The 12256-nt window shown below is 35.7% G+C and overlaps 1 protein-coding gene across 1 annotated transcript; it reads left to right on the forward strand.

Annotated features, from left to right (window-relative positions):
* The first annotated feature begins 4521 nt into the window (after nt 1-4521).
* Nucleotides 4522-10389, forward strand: LOC100752545 (prolactin-3D1-like). The gene is made up of 5 exons (XM_027409572.2): nt 4522-4552; nt 5512-5669; nt 7048-7155; nt 8934-9113; nt 10189-10389. Exons 1-5 carry the CDS (start codon nt 4522-4524, stop codon nt 10387-10389), a joined length of 678 nt encoding a protein of 225 aa, XP_027265373.1.
* The last annotated feature ends 1867 nt before the right edge of the window (nt 10390-12256 follow it).

Raw genomic sequence — 12256 nt, forward strand, 5'->3', positions numbered from 1 at the left:
AATGGTGCTGGCATAACTGGATGCAAACATGTAGAAGACTACAGATAGACACAAGCCTTTTGCCCTGCACAAAACTTAAGTCAAAACGGATCAAAGACCTCAACATAAACCCAGCCACACAGAACCTATTAGAAGATAAAGTGGGAAATACCCTTGAATTAATTGGTACAGGAGACTGCTTCCTGAACATTACACCAGTAGCACAGACACCGATATCAACAATTAATAAATGGGACCTCCTGAAACTGAGAAGCTTCTCTAAGGCAATGGACACAGTCAACAAGACAGAATGGCAGCCCACAGACTGTGAAAAGATATTCACCAACCCCACATCTGACAGAGGGCTGATCTCCAAATTACACAAAATACAAGAAGGTAGTCTCCAAAACACCAAACAATCCAATTAAAAAGTGGGGTACAGAACTAAATAGACAATTCTCAATAGAGGAATCTAAAATGGCTGAAAGACACATAAGAAAGTTTTCAACATCCTTAGCCATCAGGTAAATGCAAATCAAAACAACTCCGAGATACCATCTTACTCCTGACAGAATGGCTAAAATTAAAAACACCAATGATAGTTTATCCTGGACAGGATGTGAAGAAAGGGGAACACTCTTCCACTGCTGGTGAGAGTACCAAATCATACAGCCACTTTAGAAATCTGTATGTCGATTCTTCAGGAAAATGGGTATCAGTCTACCACAAGATCTAGCCATTCCACTCTTAGGTATATCCCCAAAAAGATGCACATTCATACAACAAGGGCATCATTTAACTATATTCATAGCAGCACTATTTATAATAGCCAGAACCTAGAATCAACCTAGATGCCCTTCAACTTAAGAATGGATAGAGAAAATGTGGTACATTTACACAATAGAATACTACTCAGAGGAAAAAAAAAACCAATGGAATCTTGAAATTTGCAGGAAAATGGATGGAACTAGAATAAACCAATCTGAGTGAGGTAACCCAATCTCAAAAAGACAAAGGTAGTATGTACTCACTCATATATGGATTTTAGACATAAAGTAAAGGATTACCAGCCTACAATACACTGCCAGAGAAACTAGGAAACAAGGAGGACCCTAAGATAGACAAACATTGTTCCATGGAGAAGGGGAAAGGGACAACATCTCCTGAGTAAATTGGGAACAAGGGAGGAGGGGTGAGGGAGCTAGGAGAATGAGAAGGGGAGAAGAAGAGGGATGAGGAGGACATGAGGGAGCAGAAAGGATGAGTTGGGGGAAGAATAGAAGAAAACAAGAAAGGAGATACCATAATAGAGGGAGACATTTTAGGTTTATAGAGAAATCAAGCCCTGGGGAAAGGTCTGGAGATTTACAAAGATAACACAACTAACAATCTAAGCAATAGAAGAGATGCTGCCTTAAATACCCTCCCCTGATAATGAGATTGATGACTGTCTTATATGCCATCCTATAGCCTTCATCCAGCAGCTGGTGTAAGTAGAAGCAGACACCCACAACTAATCACTGAACTGAATTGGAATCCAGTTGTAGAGAATAACGTGTAATGGGCAAAGGGCTCCAGACCAGGATGGTGAAATCCACAGAAACAGCTGACCTGAACAATAGGGAGCTCTTGGTCCCTAGACTGATAGATGGGATATCAGCATGGTACTGATCCAGACCCAGGAATGTGAGTTTCAGTGAAGAGACCTAGGAAATCTACAGAACCTCCTGTAGATAAATTCAGTACTTATCCCTAGCATTCGTGTGAATTTTGGAAGCCCAATCCACATACAAGGATACTCCCTGAGCCAAGACACATGGGATTGGGCCTAGGTGCTATCCCAAAGGATATGATAGACTCTGATGACCCCACATGGAAGGCCTCACCCTCCCTGGGGAGCAGAGAGGATATGTGATAGGTAGGGTTTTAGTTGGGGGCAGTGGTCGTATGGGAGGAGGGGAGGGAGTGGGAATTGACATGTGAAACAATCTTTTCTAATTCAAATTATATAATATTCTAGATTGATTTTCAAAAAAAATTCTGGGAAATGACCACAGAGACATTTGATCATGAACTTTCCTAATGGAGATTTTAGTGCAAAGTTGTTTTTGATCAGGACATCCTTAAACTAGTAATTAAAATTTGATCTGAAATCAAGAAAAAAATCAGTGAAAGAAGATGAATTTACCATCTGATTGAACCAGGGAGAGTGTAAAGTGTAATGTCTTCTTTCACCCAAGGCTGGGTAGATCCTACAATTTCTAAAACTATTTAGGACACAGTTCAGATCATATCTTAGTCTGACTGTGATGCTGAGAATCTGTCCCTATCTTGAAGGTTTGCAGCTATAGACCCCACATTCTCTCTGTTCTCTACAGCAGAGATATTATGCAAAATGTAGGAAATACAAACACCACTGGTCTGCAGAGTTCTAAGCTACATAGAAAGGAGACAGAGACTTATCTCTGTTTGGAAATATCTAATAAGCTACAATGCAACACAACTGATAGTACACTATAATGTAATGTAGCAGAACAAAATTTGACAATTTGCTAGCCGGTGCGGGGTTGAGGGGGTGGCACAGTGAATGTGTTCATAATTTATGCTCAGGAATTGTAACTTAACTACAGGATGATGGTTACCACAGGAGAGGTTATGGATGATCCAAGTATTTAAGATGGGTCATGGTAAGACAAGTATGTCTATGGAAGTTAAATGTCATAATAGTTGTTTGAGTTCAAGCAGGTTCCTAGCATCAAATATAATGTGATAATATCCCTCTTGTATTAACAATATGGAAAGAGATGAGTTACTTTGATTTATGTTTAGAAAATGTGGGGTGGTTGCTTCAGGGATATTTATATGCAAATTTATGTTATGTAAGCAATTAGAGATGTAGAGAGAGATATTTCAAAGTCATTCTTCTAACCTGTACATAAAAAGATTTTGTCAATAAACAACCTGCAGCAACAACACTATTTTACTGCATGTCACAGTCCTTATTGAGGCTTGAGGGAGCAGTGAGTGTGGCAGAACCAAGCAGGCTGTGGCCCTATTTGACCTCATAATGTATCTAAGTAGCCCCCAAATTCTTTTTTTCTATTCTGAAGGGCAGTAAAATTCATCATTCCAAGGTTAAGAAAATAAGGTTCAGGAAAATATTGGTAGATTCTAGACAGGTAGAGTAGTTTCCAGCAAACAGTCTAACATAATCAACTTACTCTCTTATATTGGATAAGCCAGTTGCTTTTTCATTCTTCAGTAGACCTTGCTAAAATATTATTTGTATTATTACAGATTCTCAATGTCAATGACATCTATCATTATCTCAGAAATGTCCATCATTTTTAATTTCTCCTTCAAACAGGACTATGTTGTAAATGTCTTACGGATCTAGTAAACCATCTTGAAAAACAATAAACACACAGTGAAATTGTAATTGTACAAGGGAACGACAGATATAAGGTAATCAAAATCCCGGTGTTCAAAGTCAGTTTGTTCTCTAGAAAACTGTTCTCTAGAGAACTGTTTGTTCATAGGAGGCACATGATACCAAAAATTTATCCATGTAGCTGTCACTGTTGTTAATTGTATAGCAGAATTAAATGATTACAACAGTCAGTAAAGAAATTGAAAATTTTGCTCAAACAACATGAACATTTGGGGCTTCTATTCTATTTTATAACATGGAATGTCTTTCATGATGCCATCAGTCATTATGTAGCATATTTAAGGATAATTGCCTAAAATTGCTATGATTCAGTGACATGATAAGGCCATCAACAACACTGGCAAAGTGTGGCAATTGACAACACCACTGTATAGCAGATGCCATTGCAACCAACAATTGTATAATTTGTTTTAGGTGTCAAGCCACATAAAGCAATCAATATATCATAGTGTAAGATGGGAAAACAAGTTGCCTAAACATGTCATGATCTGCATTTATAAGTATACTTCATAAATGGATATCATGTGTTGGTTAAAATATGTTCTAAACATTTGTGTTTAGACCTATTGATATTGAGCTAAATATTTTACAGTATTAATGGTTAATGTGCTTAGTTAAAACATTCTGAAATAATGGGTTACTGGGGAGATTTGTTGAATTTTGAAAGCATTCATACTTACCAGAACCACTAGGGTACATTGCAGAAGACATGGCAGACATATTAAGGTCTTGAATGAGGAAAAAGATTGGGAAATAAGTCCTGTCTCTTGGTTACCTGAAAATGAGTAATCATTGAGAAGAGATGACCTTACTGATTTGGAGAATGATTGAAATCTATGGATCAAATTACAGAAATGCAGCATGACAAATATTGACACATAACTGTGGTAAATGTAAAAAGTATGTTAATATTCCCTGAGGGAAGAATGCCACAGATCTATACATTGATTCAATTTGGCCCCCCCAGCTCTGCCTGCCTCTGGTTACAATTTGGTGATATATATGGAAGGTGGAAACTTCACTGAAGGCAGCACTCAGGTAAAGTTGCTTTCCCGAATTGAGGATCATATTGTTGTGTTTCATCTCAAAAGATGCAGCTCACTTTGACTTTACCAAGATCTGGTAAGTAGCTATGCATCAGGTACCTCTAAGACTAGAATCTAACTAAGACTTAAAATTTTTTGTGCAGTGCATTTTCTTCAGTGTACTCTACATTTTCTTTGCTCTACTCTGTATTTTTGAGGAACTGATATTTGTTCAGTTTAGGGACAAGTCAACACAGACCTGAAAGGTATCTCTATAGAATACTTTCTGAATTAAGTTTGAGTTCATAGTTTTTCATATAGTTATCCTCCTGTGTTTCAGACACAAGGCAATGTTTATAGTTATTTTGTGTTTTCTTTATTAACAGAAGGAAAGAAAGGATCAGTGTTACTGGTATTTAAGAACCATCAGTTATAAAACACCTTCCATTTCAAGTGTTACCTTCTAGAACACAAAATAATACAACTCTTAGTGTTCAATTTACATTACAGAAACTTAGACTATATTGAAAACACAATATGAGATGAGTGGTCCAATTGCTTTCAAGCACAGAGATAGGAATTTATAATCAATTTGTGTGCTCAATAAATAAATCTGAATACACTATTAGATTACCTAAGTCTTAAGTGATACATATAAGGAAAATGAATTAGGTAAAATACTAATATATTTAAGAAAATTAAAGACAACCATAAATTCTCTGGAATTTCATATATGTGCAGATAATGACTTGAAGTCTCTGGCTACAGTTAGTCAAACTCCATGTGTTTGCAAATTGAGAATTTCCTTTGGGAGCAAATGAAAACTGAGAAAATCGACTCACATTTCAAAATCTGTATAAATTGGAGAAATGTAGCTATTCAATCTGTACTGGACAAATGTAGCTATCTATCTGTATTTTCCCATTTGTAACAGTGAATACTCTAGGAAGGTATATCAACCCAAATCACAGAGAGGGCCTTCAGAGTATATTCCTAGCTTCTTTAACTGTTGTAACCTCATTTGCATAGATCATCTCATTGCCATTTCTCTGACAGCAGGGATGTGCATGTTGCTGCTAGTGTCAACTCTTCTCCTTTGGGAGCATGTGGCCTCCAAACCAAGTGGCCTTATGTCCATTGAAGCTTTGTATAATCGTGTGGTCGAATACTCTCATATCACATATGTTCTGGCTGCAGATATATATCGTGAATTTGTAAGTAATGTTCTTGCTTCTGGATACTTATATAAAAGGGACTTCTAATGGCTAATCTCTAACTATATTAGAATGAGTCATGTATCAAATTCAAATTAATTCACTTTTATTATTAATAAAATGATTCATATAGGAAAAGGTGGTATAAGAAGAATATTCATAAACTCTCTAAAGAGTGTAAAGAATGAAATGATATTTCAATCTTTCCTATATTAACTTTAATAATAACAACCTTAAAATTCTCAATTCAAAAGTTGGTTTACTGGTCATATATCCTGGTCATACACTGTCTTTTTGGACATTCCTTACCTAGTGATATGAAGATAACTGGTGCTGGAGAACTGAATTAAAGTTAGTGTGTGGAGAGAAATAAAACTGAAGAAAATTGACATGATGTAAACAGTAAAAAACAAAACCAAATCAAAATAGATACACATAAGCTTGTACATACAAAGAATCATGGCTTATGATTTTCAGTATCCTAGTGAAATTTAAGGGCTACATTTGACACAAAATATATTCTGTCTTTCACATGGATATAACTTACCTTGTCATGGTCTCCCAGTGGAGAAAGAACAAAGCAAATTTCCATTGAAAATTGAGTATATGGATTATATTTCCCTATGTTAATAGGGAATATAATTGTTATTTTTCCTCTTTAGTTTTTTCTCAAAAACTTTATTCTTCTCTCCTTACCTTTTGGCTGCACCACATTTCTATGAACCCTTTTACTCTTTCAAATTCTGAGAGTTAGAATCAAGTAACAAATAACTTATGAAGTGCATGCTTCTTACTATTAATACAGAAACTAAATATTTTTGTAAATACTTACTTCACTCATTGCGGAAATGTTCCTTAAAATACACCTAGATTTTATTGATTAATTTTTGATCATAATAGCATTAGTTAATCCTGCATTTATCATGAACTCTTATGGTAGTGACACTTGGTGATATTTGAGTGTAAAATTACAAATGAATAATTCCTGTTTTAAAAAATTAAACATTAGTTCATGCCAATGAAAAATAAAATATTTATAAATATGGAAAATAACAATTCTATTTCACTCAGCCTAGCAAAGTTTATATTTAAAAACATAGCTAATTAGAAGTTTGTAAGCATTTTAGTGGTTTCTTTCCTAACAATAACAGTAGCAAGTACAATACAAAGGAACAGTAAAGAGGGGAAGAGCATGGGAGGACAGTCAACTCTATTCAATATGTAAAGGGAGTGAAAGGTAGGCAGATGATATTTCCATCATTCTACTATTTCAAAATTTTGTTATTAAATTTCCAAAATGTAGGGTTTATCCAACATGTTATATTTATTTCTATTCAATTCTGAATCCCCAATAAACTAAATTATTAATTTCTTCCAGGATTTAAACTTTTTCAAGAGAAGCTGGTTTACAGACAGAACACTCAGCCTATGCCACACAGCTTCCATCTATACTCCAGAGACTCGTCAGGAAGTCCATGACACAAAAGTAGGTTTCATCCCTGTTTTATAATGAACAAGTAATGCTATCTACAGGCTACCTGTATTGTGTGTGATTGCTAAGCACATAAAAGGTGTGGTAACTTCAGACCTAATAGATAAGGGAAGATGCCCCTGTCAGAGAACAACCATATCATACAATTAATAATTTTAGCACTAAAGTAAAATGCCTGCCAACTCATTGTCCCAGAGTTTTACTTGCCCACATAGAAACCTGTTTGCACAAACAATTTCTGCTTGTCAGAACTCAACACTCAGTTTTAACATATTACTACACATAGAGAGTAGAAACAAAGCCCCTTGTGTTTGGGATATAACATTAAAGTATCTTACTCTGGCATCATGTTGTACAACTGAGTAGTGTGTCCTTTCTTCTTGAGTTTCTAAACTATCCTGGACCTTTTTGTATTCCATCAGTATTTCTACACTCCTCCTTGATTGGTCTGCCTTTTCCTGCATTTTATCTGAAATTCAGTTATACAAAAGACTCAGGTTCTCTGGATGATTTCTGTTTTGATAAGGTCTAAATATCTTTGAAGACATAATATATATGTGTTATGATCTCTTGCCCTGGATACCTGTCGTAAACATCAGTTTATTTATATAATATTAATTGTAAATCCATATCACATATAACCTACTCTCCAGTGGTGCTTTTAATAACAACACAAATATGTCATATAGAAGACATTCTCATCAATACAATGTGGCTACAAAAAGAAAAAAGGAACAAAAGAAAACGTTTTTACCGATTACTTTTCTAAAAAGTGTACATAGCATAATTTTAGCATTGAAACATTCAATGTTGATAAACATTCTTTGATAAAACTTCTTTTAAGAAGACAATGAAATGAGGCTCCAGAAAATTGGCACAAGTCATTTCTCTTATATATCAAGTATGACTTTACACTAAACTTCTTCATGTCATGCCATCAGTATTAATGTTGTTGTCTAGTTCTTGTACTCATATGTTTGTTAATAAAATTTGTCTGTCCATTTCATTCACAAACATTTTTTTGAAATTATAGGTGAATATCTGTCTAATCTTTATTTTAATAATGTGCATTTCCTCACAAATGTCATAGTAAACAACTAACAAAAGAATCTATTTGCTTAGACTCTGGCCTGGAGCTAACACATTCTAGGTTAAAATTCCATTATGATTTATAAGATGCCTGGAATTAAAGCAATTCTCTGTAATAGATTTTCTTTTGTATATGTCAATTAGTAGGCAACTCCTCTAGAGCTAAGGGTGGGTGGAATCATGCAGATAGATGAAACGTATGATTTGTCTTCAGTGAACTCTTTATTCTATAAAAGTCTCAAGTAAGTATATGAGAAACCAACTTGAGTCAGTAGTGGAGAAATCATTTGAACCATTAACTGCCAATATTGGCATCTATGCTACATGAGGCATATTTTTTGACACCTACTGAGGCCTGTAAACCCAGTTTTTTTTCCATGACAGTATAAACAATCCAAGAGAACAGTTCTAAAAACTGAGACAAATGATAGGATGTAGAAGAAACACAAAATATGATCATTTTGAACAGTCAAAATTATTAAGACCCCCATTAGTTTTATTTAACATAGTGGAATTCACTAGGTAGAATTTCATATTCATGCAGCATTTATATATTAGAAATTACTAATGTATTACTACTACTTATAATATACTGTAGTTTGCCTCCCTTGTGAGTCAATACAAATATCTCTCCATATAGCTGTGTGGCACCTAGTTTAATATGGTGTCTACTCTTTTCCTAGACTGAAGACCTTCTGAAAGCAATCGTCAATATTACTCATTCCTGGGAAGAACCACTGAAACACCTATTGTCTGCAGTGCCTACTCTCCAGGGAGCTTCTGATAATATGCTGAAATCTGCCAATGCTGTGAAGGAAAGAAATCATATACTTCTGGAAGGAATTGAGGCCATCCTCAACAGGGTAAGCTGTTCCAACACTTCTTTGATTTTCCTATTCCTAAAGTTTGCAAATTATGTAATTCAAAACAATTTTGAGACACTCAAATACAAGGTTACTTAATAAAACCATGAACAGTGAGCTCTGTAGAAAATACTTGTGTGCCTCCTATTAGGTTTCACAGTATCTTTCTGGAATGGTGTGGACACTCTGCCTAACTCAGACAAACTTAGCGCAGTCACTGCCTGGATCACCTTTACCTTAATACATTAAGTGAAATATACTGCTCCTGCACAATGATTCATAAAGTATATAAAATGTAGAATGGATTTATCTGAAAAGAAGGATCAGATCAGGGCGCTCTACCAGAAGAAGTGTGGTACGAAGGACATGTCAGTGAAAGTGCTGAGATCATGTAAAAGTCCACAAAGTGAAAGGATGATACTACTCCTTTCCTTGATATTTAGTTAATTCCATATATATAGCCAAATTTTACCTTGCTGGTTCACTGTCTGTCTACTTGTGTATGGATATATCTCATGTGACATCAGTGACATGTCAGAAAATACATAGTATGCCTGATTCAAATTTATATGTTGGTGTCTAATGCCCTTACACTAATATAGTCCTATATATCCTACCAAAGTTCATTAAAAATTTAAAGGAATATGCACTGAGAGATGTCTCATGTCTTTAAGTTCCTGCCTTCCATGTTTGAGGATTCTGAATCCAGTTCTAGAATTTGTGTCTAATGTCAATATGGTGTCTTCTATTTGTAGCCCCAAAATAGGCAATCAGACTTATAGAGATGTGCGATGAGTTGCAGGTAAAAGTAATAAAAACTCTTTCAAAAATCAAAGTAGATATCACTAGAGGAACTTTTCCCTAAGTTGACGACTGACACCCAAATCATTTATATCACACACACACACACACACACACACACACACACACACACACACACAGAGAGAGAGAGAGAGAGAGAGAGAGAGAGAGAGAGAGAGAGAGAGAGAGAGAGGGTGGGAGGGAGGGAGGGAGGAAAGGAGGGAGGAAGGGCGGGAGGGATAATGTCAATAATACCTTTACATTTGATGTTTAGACCCAGGTTGAAATTGAAGATGATGCCTACCCTGACTGGTCAGGACTGTCAGATTTGCAGTCATCTGATGAAGAGACTCGTCTTTTTGAATTTTTTAACCTGTGTCGTTGCCTGAGAAGGGATACACACAAGGTTGACACTTTTCTCAAGGTCTTGAGGTGCAGATTTGTCTATAATAATGAGTGTATGTATTATCAATGAATTCTGAGAGTACATCTCAGAAATAGCCTCCTGTCATGGTCCTTGTTGAAGCAGAACTTTGATGTGGTTTTCCCCATCTCAGTGTATCAATGATCATCAGGGAATTCTTCCTATAAAATGAAATCTAATTCTTTAGAAACAACAAATTCAATGTGAAAATTTAAGAAAGTCTTGTGTCCATTTAATATAATTTGGGTCTAGGATTTTGTGATGTGCATTCAAAAACCTCAAGTTTGACAAGCACAAAAGACAGCATAAAACTTATTTTAGATCACACTGAAGGAAGGGAGACAATTTACTTAAGAGCAAAGCCAAGAGACTGGTGCTGCTTATTAGATCAGCTGTATCAAGGGAGTAGAATCTGAGGGAGCTTATAAAAGATAACCATTATGTCAGCAAATTTTTAGTCCAATAACAATCAATAGAGATTCAGTAATATTGGACTATCCCTAAGTATCATTAATTTTGACATTCAAGCATGTAGTAGGTAAGAAGTAGGAAACAGATCTATATTTTTATCGTGCCCATCTGCCACCTTGATCCTCCTTAGGGCCATCTTAGGAAAAAAGCAGATTTCCCTCTTCTGTATTTCAGAATCCAGAACCATTTTAGTACTTTAAAAATAAACGTATAAAACAAAGAAGCCTATCCCACATTAATAGACACAGTGTATCTGGCCTGAGGACCTGGGAATGTGTCTCTTAGTGGTTATATTCTAAATGAAGTCTGAAATTTTCAGGCAAGATTAAGAGGAAACTGTAGAGATGTAAAGGGTCACCAACTGGAAAGCAGAAAAGATATTTGAGAAGATTTAGCAGTTGCTCAATGTCACACCAGAGTGTTTCTACTTTCTTTTACCTCTAGGGTATTCAACATATAAGGTTACATTTGCAGAACTTGTGCTATCATAAGAAGAATAACAGCAATCATATTAAAGCAGACAAAACAGTAGAAAAATTTTGATGATATAGATTTATAAATCACACCATGAACAACAAGGGTACAATTTGAGTAGAAAGTAATTAGTATTTTATGAGGATATTTTTCCTGAAATTGTAATGCTTACACAAATAAACTAGTGTTATATTAAGATCAGTATAATAGTTGGTACATTCTTATCAAATTGAATCAAAACAAGTTTGTTATGATAAATCTTTCTGCCAAAAGCTGCCTGAGCCCCACCACCATATGTGAGCTGTATGCCAGCCGCCCGCCTGAGTTAGGGCCCAAATGAATACACAGAAACTTGTATTAGGTACAATGCTGCCTGGCCAATGACTAGGATCCTCATCTGTTAGCTCAGTCTTAACTATCATAAACCTATGTATTTTATAAGACTTATCTTATTGGATGCCGCATTGGCGTCCCTTCTTGCTGGTGTATCACATTGTGCTGCTGAAGCAGGAGCAGAGGGGAAAAGAGGGAGGCTTCCTGTCTCTCCTTCTTTAAATATGAGTCTCCTTGCTATGCCACTTCCTGCCTGGATCACCACTTATCGACTACATTTCCCAGAATCCTCTTTGACTCCTGGTCCAGTCTAACTTGCTGTCTCATTGGCCAAATAGTATTTTATTTAACAATCAATAAGATAAGCATACACAGAAGTACTTCCTCCATCATCTCCTCTTTTTTGTCTAAAATAAAAGGATAACTTATCATTTATAATAACTGAAGAAAACTATAACCATAACTATCTTTCTTCAATTCTATCAAAGCATACAGAAGGATAATATATAAACTCTAGAATTGACAGAGATATCTGCTACCTGGACAGTCACCCAAAATTCCTCCGTAACGTTGGGGCATCCATCTTCAGCCCATAGGCCACAGTGTGTCTGGCACACTTCTCCATTTCAATAGGAACTCT

The sequence above is a fragment of the Cricetulus griseus genome, chromosome 3, assembly GCF_003668045.3.
Source record: "Cricetulus griseus strain 17A/GY chromosome 3, alternate assembly CriGri-PICRH-1.0, whole genome shotgun sequence".
Lineage (NCBI taxonomy): Eukaryota > Metazoa > Chordata > Mammalia > Rodentia > Cricetidae > Cricetulus > Cricetulus griseus.